This window comes from Phalacrocorax aristotelis, chromosome 1, assembly GCF_949628215.1.
Source record: "Phalacrocorax aristotelis chromosome 1, bGulAri2.1, whole genome shotgun sequence".
NCBI lineage: Eukaryota > Metazoa > Chordata > Aves > Suliformes > Phalacrocoracidae > Phalacrocorax > Phalacrocorax aristotelis.
The window spans coordinates 79,735,094-79,755,932 of NC_134276.1; the positions used below are offsets into that span (position 1 = coordinate 79,735,094).

The 20,839-nt window shown below is 36.9% G+C and overlaps 1 protein-coding gene across 3 annotated transcripts in view; it reads right to left on the reverse strand.

The window, feature by feature from the left end:
• PUDP (pseudouridine 5'-phosphatase) overlaps positions 1-20,839 on the reverse strand; it is a 72,974-nt gene that overhangs the window by 48,112 nt on the left and 4,023 nt on the right. The window contains exons 1-2 of one of the 3 annotated variants that reach the window (XM_075094997.1): positions 18,721-18,895; positions 18,520-18,619 (exon numbers count right to left, since the gene is read on the reverse strand). The exons of 1 other annotated variant lie outside the window; for it this stretch is intronic. In XM_075094997.1, coding sequence (XP_074951098.1) covers positions 18,520-18,619; positions 18,721-18,744 — 124 coding nt within the window. In that variant the 5' untranslated portion in view covers positions 18,745-18,895. Of the gene's footprint in view, positions 1-18,519; positions 18,620-18,720; positions 18,936-20,839 lie in introns of those variants that run through there. One more of the 3 variants, XM_075095014.1, reaches the window with a different exon arrangement.

Sequence of the window (20,839 nt, forward strand, 5' to 3'; positions counted from 1 at the left end):
TATGTATTTGTAATTCTTGAGAAACAATCATGAGAATTAAAATCACATTGGATGAAAAAGGATAGAGGTGGACACTTTACTGGCTCAAATAAATGTTTCACTACAGCACATGAATAAAAACTGAAATCTGGGGGGAAAAATTACACAAACATGGGCACGCACACAGACACACACACTGCAAAATCTCAAATCGGAATCTGAGGAGACTACTGCTGAAAAAGCTATGCTTCCTACGTACATGTATAACAGATAAGGACATATGTTTCTTTTCATCAAAGTCAAAGGAAAATATGTATGTCCCCCTTATAATTAGACAGCAGCAAATAAATACTAAATCATGATACAACTTCAAGATTTCTTATTGCCATTGAAATGGAGGAATCTCAATGAAAGTGCTTAACAAATATGAGGTAGGCTAGTGTTTTTGCCATTGTAACAAGAAATAAACCATAGCACAACTGATTGATCAGAGTTTAAGTACAGCAAAGAATCATAATTTCAAACGACTATAAATCTGCAATGCAATAAGAAATTAAATCTCGTGCACACACATGAATACAATACATAAATTAAATTAAACAAGCAAGAGGAATTAGAAGTTCAATTCAAGTGCCTAACTAGAGGCACCTACTGGTATCTTAGGCACCCGAGTATGTTCAAGACATCCACACACAGCTGACATTAAAAAAAGTAATCCGGATGAGACTCACACCCTACTGCATAAGCAGCCAGATGCCCTACAGCATCCCAAGTGGTAATAAACACACACATTTCAGCAAGATAATCCAGCCCCAGCTACTAGCTCCCATCAGGAACACATGCTGAGAACACAGCAGGACTCAGGTGGCAGTGGCCTGTTCTAACAGGGGGAAGGAAAAACAAGACTTCTTAGCTCCTGCAATTTGCAGTAAATGTATAACTTCAGCTTCATTCTCTTCTGCCTTTCAAAATACTTTTCATCTCTCTAGCTCTTGTCCCTTGATATATATTTTATATGGACATTATCAGCACGACGTGCTGTCCATCCACTCACTACATTTCACTGGGAATGAGTGATATTCATTCCCTAGACACATATCATCTTCTAGTCATTTTTATAGCAACCCTTCTTCTATATAAAAAACACAGTCAACTCCACTGGTGCTGTTTACAGTGTGTAAAAGCTAGTCACCATAAATACAAATAAAGTGACAAGAATGACAGAGGCGCTGGATTACTCAATTTGTGATCTAGCACAAAAATATGCTGACGCATATTCAGAAAAACCTACAGGTCACTTGGCATCAGACCACAGCACATAACTGGAGTGTATGAACTGCTCAAATCACTGCAGAGTTAGAAGGGCAGATCTGCCTCGGTTGGGGGTACAGCAAGCATCAGTGCAGTATCTAAACCTCAGCTTTGTCAACCACTTACTTACATGTGAAGACAGTGTAGGATTATAACTTAATGAATGAATATGAAACTTGATTTTTTCAGAAGGTTATACACCTTCTGAATTTATTAAAATTATTTTATTGTAATTCTAAAATAATATCTAGTTTATCAAGGAGATGAGGTTAGTAGGCATGAAAGCTCATAGCTCACCTTAACCATTGGTTCTGAGTTCTTTGTTTGAATAACCCATCCCATCTTTGCATCAAGGTTCTCAGATGAAATACACCTGTGATTTATCCTTCTGATAGGAGTCCAAGCAAAATTTTAATTGTGTACATTCAATATATTCCAGTAAGTCAAAATCAGATCCTGGACACCTAAGCTCTGCAAGATTTTTATTTTGATGAGGGACAGAGAAATGGTTAAAGGGAATAATTTTAATTCAAGCAATAGGTTTCTTGTGTCTGTACCTGTGAGGCAGATTTCTGTCCATATGTAGAAAAGAACCATCTTCAGTATTTGATTTAGCCAAATTCAAACACTCTTAGTAATTTTTACCATGATTTTGGCCCAAGACAGAGAAAATCTCTTAGATTTTGTCACCATCAATATTGAATGAACACACTAATGACTATGATTTTGCTTTTCTATCACTCTTTCAGAATATTCCTTTAATCTCTTTAGGGTATGCAACTGTGTTAGAAGCCATACAAATTACTGAAATGCTCATTTGGGGTACAAGAGATAAGTATAATTATAAACCAGAAGATAATTAGAGAAGGGGAAACTTTTGCTTTGGTTTTTGCAACTCAATCCGTGGCATTTAGTATAAAGTGTTGCAAACAAATCTATGCAATTATTGAAATGGTGGGGGCAATCAACATTCCAGAGACTAATACATGTTTCTTCCACTTGTGGAGTTACAGCAAAAGTAATGACATTTACTTTTTCTCTCATTTCTGGATTTAAGTGTAACATGGGCCTTTGTGTGCTTATTCTCCCACTATATCAACAGAACAGTGTTAAAGAACACAGGATTTAGACACAGTAATGGCAAAACCAAAATAGAGACAGATTTCCCATCGAAAAGACTAATTTTGTCAAGTCCTGAATATCACATGGAGAACTCAGTCAGTGGTCCTCCAAGCTTCATGCCCACTTACTGCAACACCTGCAAAATTATGAACTCGCAGCTCCCTTCCCTCTCTCTCCAGCCTACAAAAGATGTGCCTGATCAGCTCACTGACCAGTTGTGTCAAGTCTGTGAGACTCAGGAGTATAACAAATGCTGCTGCACTGCATGAAAGCTGGGGGACGGATGTCTCTCAGTATGGCTTTGTGCTCTAAAGAGGTCCATCATCAAGCTGCCGCTCTACAGCACCTCTCCCCACAGGCAGTACATGTTCTTAGCTTGTTCGATTACAGAAGTGAACCAATTCTTGAAAAATCCGTATAGCTAAGAACAACCAACAGTGTGGCACATTCACCACATTTCCAAATGGTATGTGGACTGTGACAGAGTCTAGGAAATACCACTGCCAAGATAAAACCCACATAACTATCCACAGAACTTGCAAGATCCTGCTGGTTTTGGTAAGCAGGAAAGAAGAAAAGAGTGGGAAACCAATAGCCTCTGAACAGCAAACTTAGAATGGAACAAGGAACATCCTCTCAACCCGAAGAATAACTCGAGATATTACTATCCACAGTTGATAAATTACAGCTGCATCTCAAAAAAAAAAGAAAAAAAGAAGGAATAATACATTATGACAAAATTCTGAAACATAAAAATACAACAGTGTTCTAAAAAAGAGTCACTGAGGGAGAAATAGGCTACGCCAGTGAATAAAGCATGGTGTATAATTCATTCCCCATTCTTTTTCTGTCCTTACCATTTCTTTCAGTGGGAGTCTGAGACTTTCCCCTTAAGATATCAGCAGTCAAACAAGGCAGACAAAACCAGTACAAGTAATGCAAAAGACTAGCAACTACACAACTGTCACTGGAACAGCTGTGAAATTGCAAAAATTAGTTTAAACCACCCAGAACCACTGAAGAATTAGAGCTGAAGGCTCCTAAATTAGGAAAACAATCAGAAAAAAAAAAGGAAAGGAGAATTCAAAGATTTTTTTTTTTTTAAATAAACCATCTTTTGTAGGCAGCTATCTTGCAATTTCTGGCAAAAGGTCAGCCTTGCAGTTCCCTCCCAATATCCTTCCATTCACACTTTCACTACTGTGAAAGCTAGTTTAAAAATGCGTGATGATGGTTACCCATGATGGCTAAGAGGAATAAAAAACAACAGTTTAACAGCTGACCTCAAAATCACTTACAGCAGTTTGGCAAGAGTGGGGATGAGGAAGGCAGGCAACAGAAATTACTTTTTGTATAATGCCTAAGTGTTACAGCACTAGTCCAGAAAATGAGACTCAGCCTTTCAACCTACCCTTAGAGCCTGATCCTACTTCTCTAATATCCCGTGAGATTTTGTATGCTATTATGCTATATACATATACAGACACATAAAGCATTTATATCCTTGTATATACATATATAAAGCATATAAACATTTTTATATATACATATAATGTGTGTGTATCTATAGAGAGAGAATATTGTGTTTTAAAGGTAAAAGCTGCCTTTTAAAGAATAAAATTAATCTAAGCGCTAACTCGTGAATCCAAATCAACCTGGAGCCTATTGAATCGAGTGCTCATTAAAGGGATGCCAGTTCAAACCCCTTAGCAAAGAAGGCCTCCTGAGGAGTTAAGCAACAGGAATGATCTATTCTTTGCTGTAGTATTCCCCCCATTCCTTCCAAATGAACTTACTTATGAAGAAAAATAAAATCTATATTTATCACCTTACAGAGACACCCACTTCAGTCACTGTCACAGGAGGAAATAACCACTTTCATGCATACTCAAACAAAATATTTAAGCCATGGCTAAATTTCAAGGCATGCAGTACTGATGTACCCAACCAGGCAGGCTGAACCTAAATGCAGTCTGGCCCATCAAAGCAAAGCAAATGCTGCTGCAGTTTTATGTCTTGTACCTTTCAACTGATCTACTCTCACAACCAGTACCATTTAAGTCCATCTTATTGTTACTTGGAATTTAAAGGAAGGTAAAGACTACATTAAAATAAACAGCAAGCACCAAATAATGGCTACTTCAAAATCATAAGCTAGTTAAAAAGACCAAGCTGTTCAGTAAACCATTTTATGTGACTGATAAACCATAACTTCCAAAGATAAAGAAAAAATAATTACTATAATTGCTGAAAATTAAAATTACTGCTTCCAATTTAATTGAGTTATGATTTGCAAATCATTATATTTTTGATTAGCACTTAGAAAAATTCACTGAAATAATCCATTATTCATTTTAGTAGGGAGCAGGTAGGAGTCTATTCTGGAGCTGTAATTTTTGCAAATCTATTTTTTTTCCTGTTGTAATAGACTATTAATATAAGTACACTCCAAGATATATGAATATAGTACAGGGTGATTACTTTACTAAGTCCAGAGAAACACACTGCCAACTCAAAGTGCCGTCAGTCTGTTTGCCCTTCTCTGATATGAGACATACTACCATGAATTAAAGTTATTGCTAATAGGCTTAAAAAGAAAGTTTAGTGCCCAAATAATAACTGCATAGAGTTATTCCCATAGAAGTATCACATATTTGCCCCCTGGGCATATATTACTAGGAGAATTCTTCAACTGCAGCTACAGAGGAAGCCAATTTCTCGTTTTATATGCAAAAAAACCATTTTACTTCTATAGGGAGGGGAACAAGCTTCTAAACAAATTCAAAAGGCTATTAGTTTACATTAATCCAGCAGACACATCTTAAGACTACCTTACATTCACATATGCACCTTATCCTGCTTTTTAATGCCACAGAGAAGTGACAGAAACAGTTCACGAACAAACCATGCAAATATTCTTCTGATGTGGAGCTGTAAACAAATACTCCACCACCAATACAAAATAGCACATGCAAAAGTAAAGAGAAGTCTGTATTTCAATTCCAGAGCATGAGGGAACCCAACTTTGAAAGAGCAGGTAATACATATGACTTAATTCAAAACATTCTAAAACTGTACTTATTAAACATCAGCTATGTGACAGCATCTCATTAGTTTAAAAATAGAAAAGCTATTGATTCATATAAACTGCCTGATATGCTTTCATAAGCATTCACGCAGGCCCTTAACCATTACAAACAGAACTATGCAAACAGCCGTTGATATGGTACCCACACAATCCCGCTTGCTGGGCCAAAAGCTACGGCTAACAGAGACATAAGTTCTTAAAATGTGTATGACAAGACACAAATCAGGTGACAGTTACACTATTATTAGCATATGAGCTACTATAACAAGGCAACAGTATTATACAAGGACTGTTTTCATCCATAGGAGTAATTACTAGCTCTGGGAAGAAAAGCTTACAGCATGTTCAAAAGGAAGTTAGCCTGTCACCAAGGTGGTATCCCTTCCTCTTGATACATTGCTGACAATGCATGACAGTTCACTGACCTGAGGGATGCAAATCAGGATATACAAAGTTGTTTTGAAATGAGATAGAATCGTTAAGGTTGGAAAAGACCTCTAGGATCATCAAGACCAACCGTCAACCCAACACTACCATGTCTCCTAAACCATGCCCTGGAGTGCAACATCTACACGTCTTTTAAATACCTCCAGGGGTGGCGATCTACCACCTCTCTGGGCAGCCTGTTCCAATGCTTGACCACTCTTTCAGTAAAGACATTTTTCCTAGTATCCAATCTAAACCTCCCCTAATGCAGTTTGAGGCCATTTCCTCTTCTCCTATTGCTTGCTAATTGGGAGAAGAGACTGATACCCACCTCACTACAACCTCACAACCTCCTTTCAGGCAGTTGTAGAGAGCAATAAGGTCTCCCCTCAGCCTCCTCTTCTCCAGGCTAAACAACCTCATTACCCTCAACCTCTCCTCATCAGACCTGCTCTCCAGACCCTTTACCAGCTTCGTTGCTCTTCTCTGGACACGCTCCAGCACCTGCATGTCCTTCTCATACTGAGGGGCCCAAAACTGAACATAATATTCAAGGTGCGGCCTCACCAGTGCCAAGTATAGGGGGCACAATCACTTCCCTGGTCCTGCTGGCCACACTAGTCCTGATAAAAGCCAGGATGCTGATGGCCTTCTTGGCCACCTGGGCACACTTCTGGCTCATGTTCAGGCAGCTGTTGACCAACACCCTGAGGTCCTTTTCCACCAGGCAGCTCTCCAGCCACTCTTCCCCAAGCCTGTAGCGTTGCATGGGGTTGTTCCGCAGATGTTGCAAGGCACTTGGCTAAAACTACCACAGAAGGTAGCTGAAACCAGAAGGGTCACTATGTTATCAAAGTCAGCAGAAGAATAACCAAATATATATTTTTAATTAAGATATATTTTCTTCAGGAGAAGCTGTAAGAAATATAACCTTCCCTGAACAGACATCTGAGAGCTGTTGTGCTTAACCCACAACCTAAACAAGCAGCAATGGAAAACAGAACATTTAAGGGGGGGGGGTGGGGGGAAGAGAGTCAGAGAGCTTTATTCCTCCCTCAGAAAAAAAAAACAAAAATCAAAATGAGACCAAAGAGAAAATTCTCTTCAGCACACCCAGTTCTCTTCTAATATCAACCTCCTTTTTCTCAGAAAGCTTTTGCTTGCCCAGGAGACTACATATATGTAAAGACTTAAGTGAGGTGCAAATTCAAGTTGTTTTCTTTTCAGTGTTGCATGTTTCTAAATCACTTTCTGTAATACTGTCAAAAAAGTCAGTTTCCTAAACAGTGGAAACATTTCAAAAGACAGAGTGACTTTAATAGAAAAGAAAAACATTATTTTTCCAGTGTGGCCTTGGATAATATTCTAAACTTAATTGCAGCAATGTGTCAAACATACTACCACAAAGGAAGTACTAAGAATTACAGATTAATAAAGCTGATCTCTTCCATCCACTCAAGAGTGCCTAAAATTTTTAAAGTAAATCCACTGTTGTAGTAATTTCTCTGTGGTGGTAACACTAAGAGGAGAAACCAAACATCATCAGTGTGCTTGATTTTCTAAAAGAGAGGATATTTCATCATGGGTGACCACCTACAGTCAAGAGAAAAATGTCAGAAATACTGCAAGAACTGATCATAATATCTCTTTAAGTTATATATCAAGAACTCCTAATCCTAACTAGAACCTAAAATACAAAAAATAATCAGACCTTTGAGAACCTTGAGGCAAGTATGATATAGCCAACTAAAAATTATGTTTTATGAGGTGTAATCACTGTTTGAAAACTGTAGGTGAAACCTCAGAACCACAGTACAGATACTGATTTAAGGGACTTCCAACACCATGTGGCAAGTGTGGACTTCTACCCAGGCAAGCCACAGGTTTCTCTGAAGTTGCATGACCACAGCCCTCCCCTCCCACCTGGGCTGAGGATCAGAGTAGAGAGCTACTCTCACAGAGCACTCAAAAACCTCACATGGTGACAGCAAGAGTTGTTCTACCTCCAGACTCAGCAGTAAGCTGGAGGCAGGTCCTAACTGACTCCTAGGACAAATAGAGCCTGCAGCCTAGAGCAGGACCACTCAAAGTTAGTGGACTACCACAACTGACGATACACGAGCTTTTTTTGTTTCCTAACATCATTGGTAGAAGCACAGAACTACTGGAAGACTGTAATTTGGTTTAGACTATAATCAGCTTGCTTATAATTGGCATGGTTATACTTATACTTGGCCATACAAGCTTTTAACTAAGCCCTGTTGAACCCACTTAGAGATAGGTCCCTAAATCATAGAATGGTTTCGGTTGGAAGGGACCTTCCAAGATCATCTAAGTCCAACCCCCCTGCCATAGACAGAGACATCTTTCACTAGGTCAGGTTGCCCAAAGCACCACCCAACCCCCAATGCTTTTCTGTTTCTGAGCTTAAGCACCATTTGCACTCCAGCACCTGAACAGCAGATGCTGTGCACTGAGGACAGCTCGTATGGCAAAAGTGACTTTTCCTATTCCCAGGAAATGAAGGCAGTCTGGCTACTCAACTGCATTAGTACTAGATCTTTGTATTAATGTTCCCAATAAACTTACACTTACAGAGTTCAGTATGCAGTAACAGTTGTTAACAGGATTCTTTTTATTTTCTTCATAAGCATTTACACACCAATTCTCAGTCCTGCTGCTGAAGAGCTGTATGGTTTTCCTCCCAGTACATATTTGCAATTTTGCTGAAAATCTTTGGCCTCTCTGCGTAGAAGATGTAGTCTACCTAGTAATACTAGTATATAAAGTCACACTAAAAATAAAAAATATGTTAGCCTTTATTAACTAGAAAATCTTATCAGCATATTTTGAGCTAGGCTTCTGTTGTGAAAATTGTTGTATGAGGTTGTGTGAACTGCCCAGGTACTTCACCTCCCATCATACAAAGCCTCTCCTTAATATGGCAGATGCAAACCGGTTAGGAAGCCTGAAAAAACCCCAACGCAAATACTAGGCATCAACTACAGTTCCTGTAAGGCATAGAGGAGACATTTAAAAAGTAAACATTTGGTGCATAGTACCTGTGAAAGTGTTTCAAACCACCTCAGTTCTAAAGCAACCCAGGGACCTCCAACTGGAAAAAAAAGCATCAATCTCTTCACTGCACAAAAAAAAATAATTTTATTTTAGAAGAATTGCTATAGAGTACACTTGAAAATCTGGCACATATCAGGTACCTAAAGATGAATGTACTGGATCCAGTCCCACTTTCAAGTAAAATATTTTAGCTTTTAAAGCTTTTCTAAGAGTGGCATTCCATGGCAGAGAGGAGGTGACTAAGAACAGATCCACCTCTTAAGTTCTGCACTTGGATCAAACTGACCTAGTATTATATGAACACATTATGACAGTTCTAAACTAGCATAAGGTCTTCAAACATCAAAATCCACTTAACCTAAACTCTACTACCTCTTGTTTAATACAGGGGAAAAATAACTAAAGTACCAGGGATATTTTATAAAAAGACATAAAACTTATCCACACTACAATCCTGGAAGAGTCCAGTGATTACAGAAAGGTTCAGAGAGAGAATCTCAGTAACACATCAGTGAACCCAATTCACATGAGGACTACAGGAGAAATAGAAAGTTGGAAGAAGACTCTCTGATGGTAGCTATTAAGGTTATATTTTCAGCTATCTCAAAGGGGAGAGGCTGAATCTTATTTTGCTAGAGTGGTTGTGGGCATAATGGAAATATTATATTATGACTCTGTTTTGAGTGCAATATCTTAGAGTTACAAGAAACACCGCTGCATATCCTACTAAATGAAATTAAAAAACATGTGTTCAGAGACTCAAAGAGTGCAAGAAACTTTAGTCTGTCATCTCATTCTTCCGTATGTTTTATGTGTTAAAAATAAAAACAGATATTGTGAACCAAACAAGGAGTCATTCTACTGTCACTCAATCTTTCCTCCCTTTTACCTCAGTTCTGCAAGCTGAGGTCAAAGTTTACATCTTGAGACACAAGCATATTCACTCTCCTGCTGTTGGAATTTAATAAGCCAGACACAGGAGTTACTTCACTGGGGTATGCTCAGTTCTACTGCAACAATACTTGCAAAAGACGGGCTGGCAAAGTATATGCTCAATAAACAGATAAGAGGAGGGTTTCTACTTTATTTCCAAAAATTCACAACTTCCTTCCCTCCAACCAAAAACTACAGAAGAAAAAAAAATCCAGTAGCCTTTCTCTCACTACTCAGAATTAGGTATAAATCTACTGAAATCAATTATGTCACAATGGTATATGCAAGAGACAATCAAACTCCCAGTTTCTGAATATAAATACATTAGATAAGGTATGCATTTCCAATTCCACAGTAACTAACCTGAAATTAGATTTACAACAAAAATTTATTTGCTCCATAGCAACAATTTGCTATCATCCTGCTCGTAAATGGGAAAATTCTTTTTGAAGGTACATTGCAAGCTGCTTCACAGTTAGAAAGGGGTGAGAAGTTTAAGGGAATTAGGAAACTAATTAGTCTCTCTCATTAACACCTGACAAGGTGTGGCAAAAATAACAGCTAGAAACCATTAATATAAGCATCACTTATGTAACTATATATAGTAACTATGAAAACTATTATGAACAGCCGTATTCAGCAGTATCTGAGACACAAAATCTAAAATGATGTGGAAGTTACTAACACCTGAATAAGAAATAAATCTGAACAGTGCCAATTGTAACAGACACTGTTCAAAACACAACATCCCTGACCCCATTCCAGTAATTTCGTTTTGCTTAATCTAAAAATCAAGCTTACAATCAGCGAAATAAAGTGTCTGCTTCATTTACTGAATACTTAACTGAGCCACTTGAACTTAAATGACTTTTAGGCAAAAAGATGAAGTCCTAAGGCTACACCTTTTGACCCTTATGTTTTAAAACTGTTAGAAGGACTACCATGTCCTAGGCATATAGTTAAAGCTGCATATCCAGTTAAACAGGGTAATTTACATGTTTCCTAAATGTAAGGAAAAAAGAATAAGGCGGTATACAGGTTGCAATAATAACAACACAGTTGGTCACCGAAGACCTTTGTCTTCTGAAAAGAAGCAAATGCACCATAGGCCATACGTCTTTCTCACAGCCTCTGGACAGTAGTTTTCAAAGAGATGGAAAACCCTGCACAAAAATGCAAATCTGGTATCCCATCAACAAGCTGAAGAGCCTCTTGGTTTTCTTCTGTTGTCTGAAGAGCAAATCTCACAATCAGTATAAGAATCCATTTGTATGAAATGTTGCAATCAAAGAAAACAGACCTGAACACTATTGAACATGTCTGCAGTCTACCCTCTAAAATGTAAAGGGCAACTTTAGTCACTGAGCTTGTCATAAGTGAAGAAGTTGGAGGTTTTTTTCTTGTGTTAGGTCGACGCAGTTCGTTGTAGTATTGCCACAGGGCTGTTGGCTTGTCATCACTTCTGCTAAGAAACTTGTATTTTCTAGAGCTTTTTAACTTTACCAGTAACAAATAAATGAAATTAGATTATACATGAATTAAAGCTGTTTTCTTCAGGAAAGGGATTTCTTCTGACAGTACCCTCTACCTTATTATTATTAATAATAATAATAATTACAGAAAATCTAGGATGTCTCTTGAGAATTTAACTCACTCCCATGGAGTGTCAGAGGAACTTAAGTAGGTCTTGAATTGAAATGGGAAGCATCTACATTGTCCGTACTGAAGCCATTAAAATGCATCATCATCACTCTGTGAAAAACATTATTTCCTTGGTAGTCTGGAATTGTCTCAAAGGCTCCATTATAGACAATTCAAGTGGGTAATACATTTTTCAAACTTAGACTACCACTGAGTACAGTTATACAATACCTGTAATCATTGATCTTTGTAAACTATTTTGTTGAATATTTGATTTATGCTTCTGGGTCTCTATTATCAATAAAAACTCACAGTTTGGAGGAAAGGGGTAGGTACTGTTATTTCAACAGAACTGTAAGGTTTTATAACATCTGTGTCAACTCCTTTACTTCTATCCAAGGAAAGAGCGATATCTGTAAGATACACTTTATTACACCTCTGATACGGTAAAACACCTATATATTTGGCACCTTGTACCCACTCATAAGCACAAATATAATCTTTCGGAATGATGTATTTCCATTCTGCACTCGTCTCTAAAAAAAAAAGAATGGCATGAAAGAACACGGGTTTGGGGAAAATTTATTGATAAGCACTATCAAATCAGCTGCCAAGTCAAGAAGACTCAGATAAGATGAGGATTTCAAGACTTTAGCAAGAACAATTCCTAGGAAAACCATATCAAATCTCAGTTGGGCCTAAACTTACAGAGTATTTTTTTTCAAAAGCAAGTCTGTTCTTAATTCACAGCACAAGAAGACTACTTTAAATAAATAGGTGAAGAGAAGAAAGATAAATATAAGATCCAACCCAGAAAGAATGAATGGGTACTAGAAGCACTTTTGTTACTGTAACTCTTTTGAGGTATACTTAGGAATAATGTTAGAACATCAACAAAACGTAATTTCTTGTACATAAATTAGAATATAAAGCAGAGAACTGAAGCTCATAATTTCAGTATTCAAGATACTATAAAGAGGAAGGTAAACTAAATACTGAAGAGTAAATGGGAAAAATGTATTCTGCCTTCCTTTTCTTTATATACTAATACAGAAACATTTGGGTCAAACAGGAATATTTGTTTTAGTCCCCTGAAAGCTGCAATTTTAACAGAAGGAAGAAAAAGAAAACATTAATGTATTAGATGTTAAACTACAGCGTTAGAAAAGGGAACAGATGAAGAGGGGAATAACTTCCACGGTTTTGCTACAAATCTTAGAATATGGCTTTTCTTTTTCTCCTTATTAGAAACTATATAGCCATTTCTCAATTAACCAGGGCAATAAGGACAGAAAAAACACCCGAATACACAATTTAATCATCTTGTAATATTGGCTGGGGGAGAGGCGGGGGGAAGCATAGAAAGATGTATGTAGAAAGAAGCTTTAACCAGTATAATGCAGACAGGTACCACCTACAGATCCTGAAATGCCAACTCTTAAAGCCAAGAGCTTTGATTAAGGAAAAGCAAAGCCTATTAAATTCATAAACCATGTAATCCAGTTTTATTGTTAACTGTCCGTTATGCAAAGAGACGTCTTCAAGAAAATTTTGACATTTTTAAGGCATTTTTCTTTGACAACTTCAGAGTTACTGAAAAGCTGCTCATTATCTTAATAGTTATTTTAAATGGAAGAAATCCTCTCCTTTGCATACATACACACACATGAAAAGACATCTCCTGTATCTCTAAAGCTTTATCCAGGAATTGTAGGGTTTTCTAGAGCACTGGAAATTTCCAGACTGAGAGGATATTATTTGAAAGATTCTGAGGCCTGTAAAACAGATACCTAGGGGAAAAAAAAACAGCATATACAGAAAGCCTAATACTACGATGAACACTTCACAGACTTTCTTCTGTTTATGAAATACAGTTGAGATAAAAGCAATACCCAAGGAATGATATCTGCAGAACTTAGAGCATACTATTAGAAAAACCTCAACAACAAAAATAAACATAAAAGAAAATTTCTAATGCTATGACACTTCCCAACATGCCATCAAAATTCAGAAGTTTTCTCAGAGACCAAGATACCTCATGAAGATTGCTATACAAAGTATATTTGTATATATTATTAAGTATTGGGATAAATTCTTATATGTTGTTAACACTGGCATTAATGTGTACAGTTACTTCTGCAGGTACAATATATACATTTTAGAAATCATAGGCCATTTCTAAACCCTGGGACCTAGAAGCACTCAGGCCCTATGTTATTTCAAATCTCTTTCCAACATACATGTAGACTGCCTCCTGTCTCCACCATCCTGCTTTCTGTAAGAAAATAACAGTCTGCTACAGCAGACTCCAGAAAGCTCTCCTCCCAGGGAAGTTCAAGGGCCAGCTTGGACAGGGGAGGTTGCGTGTGACACATTACAGCCACCCAGAAATTTTGCAGTGGTATAGTGTGAGGTTTTTAGGAGATGCAGCTGTTTCTAAAGGCATGAAGACTCAAGTAACAGGCAGCTAAAAAATATTCTTTAGAACTTTGAATACAATTAGCAGGTGAAACCAAAATATTTTTTTTTAAATCTGTAAGGGAGAACTCTAGAGGTTTTTAATTTAAAAAAAAAGAAAAAGAAAAGGTAGAACTGGCATTATTATAACAAGTGGTATAAAGATGCAAAAGTTTTCTTTTTTAACTTAACCCTTAGAACCGAAAACTTTAGTTTTGTTATTCTATGAAGTTTCCAAGTGCACACGCTAATTACCTACTCTCTGTAACAAGTTCCAAGAGAGGGAAGGGGCATAGTTCACTTCTTTTTTGAAAAAGGCAAAGCTATGATAAACAGTAAACTATGCAAAGTCAACAGTGACTCAGACTTTTTGAGAAACTAAATTTTACAGTACTGTACAACTAGCAATCAACTGTAACATAAAAAGTTTAAAGTTCTAGAATGCACAAACCAGAACAGCAACATTACATCTTGCTCTTTACTCTTAGATATCTTCACTCACTGAAAATGACAAAATTCAAATTAAAAATGGGAGAAAGATAAATATAATAAAAATATAATCTACAACAGTAATAACAATGCAAGTTATTAGGCAGCTGAGTAGCAATTAGATACACTACGATACCTTAGTGGCTGAAATATTTTCATTTTCCTGAGATATGTTCCCCATGAAACACTGTTTTTAATTTTTAAAGACTAGAAATTTATTGCATTGTGGTACACTCGTCATGGCTCCATCTCCCCTGAGCCACAAAGCAAAGAAAGTTTTGTTAGTGCAATAATAATATAATGCTATAGAGAGGATTCAGTCCAAGCATAAAAAGATCGACCATTTCACATGGTGTAATTTTTTTGCAGTAATGGTATTGTAGTAGAATGATGACATTATGACATAATCTAAGGTTATGTCACTTTGCAGACATACATGGGTCTATCCTCTCGCCCTGAAGAGACAGGTCAAAGGAGCTTTCCATATGTAAGTTGCAAAACCAAAAAAAATCTTTACCATAGAGCTGAAATGATGTTTCAGTGTACCTATGCTCCACCTTAAACCCATTAATTTCTCCCACTTCAGCCCTTCTGATAGACTATAATCCAAATTTTTCCATTAAATACATTATCTTTCATTCCATTCTTCTTCCAGTATTAGCGCATATTTTTTCTTCTTCCTTAGAAATGTTCCCAAATGAACAGTACCAGTGTCAAACTCATTAAACTTCCCAACCTAACAAAGACACTTCCTCTCATGACTGGTCAGTAATCGAATAAGGGTTTATTAGATTGAATACGTACTCTGTGGCAGTTTACATTACACCCAAATGGACCGATTTAAGCAGAACAGAATTTTACAGACATGATGTTCAAAAAGATGCCGTAACATGAGCAGGCAATTTGCAATATATGGCAACACTGTGAAAAAGAACCTAAATGAACCAATATTTATGCACAGCAGACAATCAATGCCCAGGAGTGAACAAGAGGGCAGAGCTGTTTGGCAGCAAACCCAATCGGTTCAGCACCCACAAGCACAGGACTGCTGCAAAGGACTGGCACAGATCTATCCTTTGGAGAGCGAAGGTTACACAGGGGCTGCTGGAACTATTACACCAGGTCAGAGAATATGTATTAATGAGCTGGGAGAATGAAACATGGAATAACGCCGTACATATTATACAATGACAAAGGTTACTACTAAATTCCTACTGACGTTAGATAGAAAGACTGGTCTAATATAGTAAATAATAGTAAACTGGGCTCTTCTCTCACTTGTCTTGCATTATCTTGAGACAAACTGAACATGACACTTGCCCAAAAGAAACACACACAGGCACAACAGCAGAGACAAAAACTAATGGCAGAGGGGAAAAGTAATATATGGAGTGTTGATACATAGCCAGTGCCCAAAGGAAAGATTTCAAGAACTAGAATTAAACCTGCCTCATCAGAGGCACACAGTCCACTAGAAACAGGACTTACCTGATCACTTCATCTACCTCAAAAGGGCATAAGGAAGAAAAGTAAGAATACATTTTAAAAGAAACCAGCTATTATATATAACAACAGCAAAACCATATTCGGGAAAGACCAGTGTCCAGTTAGATGCAAGTTCTTCTAAATTACAGGATCAAATGTGCTGCCGAACTACTATGGAAAAATAGTATTTATTAGAAGAGGAATTAAAAATTATTAAAAGCTGCACAAGAACAGAAAGCATACATAGAGACAGCAAACATTCATTCTGTCAAAAGGTGTACAACCCTCCAAGAACCAAAGTATTGCCAAAAAAAAAAAACAAACCAAAAAAGTTGTCAGCCACCAAAAAAAGAACCACAAGAAACAGAGACAAGCATTCCTTACTGGTTAGTGAAGAAAAGGAATTCAAAAGTGAGATAAATTAATATCTTGACAATGGTTGGCAGTACCTCAGTGCACTTTGTGTCAGAACACTGATTTTATTATTGTTGTTAAGGAGGAGGAAAGGGATAAATCAAGATCCGGACTCTCTGTCAGAACCATTACAAGATACAAAAATGATATTGGTTAAATACTTCTCAGTAGTCTTGTGAAAGAAATGAGGATCAGTACAGAGAGGTACAGAAACACATAACAGAAGCAGCAACAATCACATGTAGTGCCTACATTGTACAAAAGGAAATGAGTTGTTCATAATGAAAGCAATAGATATCAAGTTTGAAAGGAGAAGATATTTAGCTTAATTGCTTTTATGTTGTTAGCTAACACAGTTCCTAGCCTTTGAAAGACCAATGCTCATATTGTAGAAATTATCATCACCATTAAGGTCTGCTGCCAATAAAAAAAAAAGTTTTACAATGGTTAAAAATAATAGCAACAACCAACACCCTTCCCCCCCAGCATTAGAAGTATAAACACCAGTATTCAAAAATAAGATTGTCTCTCACAGAAAATATACCAGCAGAACTCACAGAGCAGAATTTTGCTGGTAAACTGTCCTACCCAGACAAATTAAGGTGTCCTTAGAAATTCCACTCTCAATACTTCAATTAGCCAAGTCACAACACGGCTACATGAACGAATTACAACTACTCAGGACAGGAGCTGCACAGTTGGGCCCAAGACAGCATACAGTGCAACTACTGCCAGTATGCAGAATAATAAACCCAGGGTTGTTAATGTTGTTTTTCTTCTTAAGGAAAAAGAAAATTGGAATGCAGCAGCTGGAAATAGTGTTATTATAAGGGAAAACTCTATGCACCTTTTCTTTGTGTGAAATTCTGTTCCTTATTATTTACATTCAAAGCAAAATAATTGGAACTTCATACACAAACCAGTGTATGTAGCCAACAAATATAAAACCTTATCATCTACAAACAGATTTGCAAATCTGCATTTAGGCACAGAAAGAGACTAATTTTTATAAATGGTAAAACCGCTGTGTGCATCTTTAAAATCACTGACCAGAACCTTTAGACTCCCAGCACCTTCAAAACATACTTCTCCACTTGTTAAAGGACCTCTATACAACTGAATGTGTGTAAGAGTCAGAAAATGAAAACCACATTATTAACAGCAGAAATCTGAAATCTCTCAGGATTAATTTATTTAGCACATTTGGGTTTTTCTTCTTTTAAAACCAAATGCTTTGGGTCTGGTGCAACTAATAAATAAATAAATAAGCACCAAAATGTATTGCATTTGTGTGCAATTTATGTGCAATATTAAAATCAAATCATGTATTTTTCAGCTTGGGAGCATTCCCCTGTTAATTCCCCAGGGAGAAAAAAAGATGATTGCTAATGCTGCCCATGACATTTTGAAATGTGGTAACAATTTGAAATGAAAAAAACCCTGTTCTACAGATGCTGAACTAAACTCCAATTCTGGATTATTCTAACCTCAAACAACAGGCGACCGTGTGGACAATTTGCAAGATGATCATGGGAATAGCAGAAGTTAGATTCTAGGTTAGTACGTTTGTTATGTCCTTGCCAAAATTTTCCTTGCTGTTAAATTAAAATGCTAGCTTTCAAGCACCTGACAAATCTTATTTACTCTATTCATGGTTCGTTAATTCTTAATGAGAAGCTTTTTTGCTTATCTCCAAAATTTGCTCATGAAGCATCTATGAGGTATTTTAATCTAATAATATCCTTAATCTCTTTGTTTTTGCAACAAGATACAAGTACAGAACACAGGTGCAAGACAGCATTTTTGTTTCCTTCTTTGTTCCCCAAAATCAGATGGAAATGGAGAATGGCAAGAAAGCAAGCTTCCACTACCTAGAAGCAGAAAATAGGTTTACAAGATTGCCAGTTTATAGCCTAAGAAGATTAATTCCTGCACTTAAGCCATAATAGAGGACAATCTAGAGAGGACTGATGTTTAGTTGAATTGGTGCTATTTGCTCTGATGCAGAAGAAATAGGAAGCTGGTTTAACCTCCCATTCACACTGTAAAATAAAAGACAGCATGAACATAAGCAAACTCTAGCATAGAACTCTTACCAGTTTTCTTGTAACAGCGATCTCCTAGGCAACTTGTGCAATGAAATGAGAGTAAGAGTACATTTTTTACTTCTGACCTTGTGACAATGGGTAAGTAATACTGGGGAGAAAGAGAACATGCCAAAACTCTAGTGAATTTCACAACACTGCAATGAATGTAACTGCAAGTTAATTTCTTTTATAGTCTAGACCAGAGATTACCTGTATGACTAGCCATGCAGGCATTGCTGAGAAGCGGCACACAAGAACCAGCAGTGTTCATTTGTTGCAAAAGCAGCAACTTCTGATCCCAGTTGCCTGAACTACTACTTGCCTCTCTGCAAATGGTCAGAGCAAGCTGGCATACCTGCGCCTGTACAGTCCAACACGACTTCGAGTTACGGTGAAGATACCTTGCAAAACTAAGCTGCTTTAGAAACCATCTCTCTTTTAGATCTACTTGAATATGCTGACTTATCTTATGTAAAGATGCTGTCTCACAACACTAATGGACACCGGCAAGGATAATAATTTACATAAAACAGACACTACTAACAAAAATTTAAATAAATACAGGACTAAACTTTCTATACTAAAGTGTCATGTTCTCTGCATGTTAACTTAGCTTTAGTTCAGCTTTAAGTACAATGCTAAGAAACACCTTATCTTTGCAGCAGATTTCCTAAGTTCATTTGTCAGTTATGAAATGTTAATATTATACATGCACCTTGTACAGAATATAATTTCTAATTTAAAATATTTTCAGCCCGCTACCAGTTTAGGCACAGATCAACTAAGGCAATATTCACTCTTAACTGTGTTCTGGTGATGGGGTAGCTATTATGGCTACAACTACACAACAAAACCACTTGTCTTAGCTCAAAATACAATCTATGCAGTAACTTGAGAAGATAGATCCCAGGGAGCATTACTCTAGTTGCATATTTCGTACAAATTCAGTAGATTTTTTTTCTTTCTGTATCTTCACTATTTGTTTTGTATGGTTTTACAATATGCTAAAATAGCAGGATCAGATATTAAACAGTACAACTATAACAGAAGTATTTATTTAGGTATCAAAGATATTTAGCTTCTGTTCTTTTATTTCTTATTTTAGGCAGCTACCCCTGTACTCTCTGTGTCAGATAAGCGCACACATAAGTAGGTTTAATAATTTTAATTACATTGCATACTAGCAGTTAGAATAGTAGCCTTCTGTAGGAAAAGACTAAAGCTTTTTATGAAAAAGCAATCTACTGTACAAGTTCTGAGCATTTATTGTTAGGATTGCCTGTAGGAAAACAAGTAGAAATTTAACACTATGGAAGTGTTGGTTTTAAAAATAAATAAATACATTTTAAAAGTACAGCAGTACACCAACAATTAAAATTTAGTTATTCCTTTTCCTCTGGTTTACACTACACAGTGAAGCGAGCACCACTTATAAACTACGTTAACTAATTCTTCCTGCACATGTATAATAAAGCAGGATGTAGCTGTAGTAGCCTAGCACAAAGGCTGGTATTTCTATTACAGCTGAAGTTTCCTCCGAAAAAAACCAAAAAAACAACCAACCAAAAAGTCCTTCAATTAATTTAATAACAAGCTATCTAGAGGTGCTGTTCACATAGTTTACTTACTAAATGAGAGCACTATTTTCCAGTGTGATAATTTCCTGGCAACTGGAACGACAGACAAAAAACCCTAAGATTTCATCCAGCAGCTCAAATGGAAAGGACAGGTAATCCAAAAGGAGAAAACTCCAGAAGGGTGAACCACATTGATTACAAGGGCTGAAAAACGGGTGTTAGATTAACACTTCAAATAATGATACAGAAAGACTCGGAATGAAAGGGATGAAGTACTTCCACTGGCAGTTCAGGGGCAAGAACTTCCCTATTGAAGGTAAACTGATACATCAAGGTGGGACTCAAGGACAACTTAATCAGTCTCAATTATGTTAAAGAGATGGGGAGGTAAAGTCACTGAAGATCAGACTCAGCAGCACTTTCACATAGCCTAGTGTTAGCCCCTAAAGAATATGGATGCAGGTTCTATAGGGTAACACGTGGATTGCTTCCAAAGTCAAGAACCCTGTAAGTACCTGAGACCTCATTTAAGGATTTAACACTTACAGTTATGAAGTATTCATTAATATTTTGCAAATCTTCCTATCAGAAGATAGCCTATCCTCTTTAATCAGAAGCAAGTATGTGAGGTATAGAAAGAAATTTAATGGCATGTTACATTAGATCAATTTAATGTTCAATTTTTCATCATTTATAGATCAATTAATATTTGTTCTTTAAAATCGGCAAGGTTTAGATGAAAACTTCCAAAA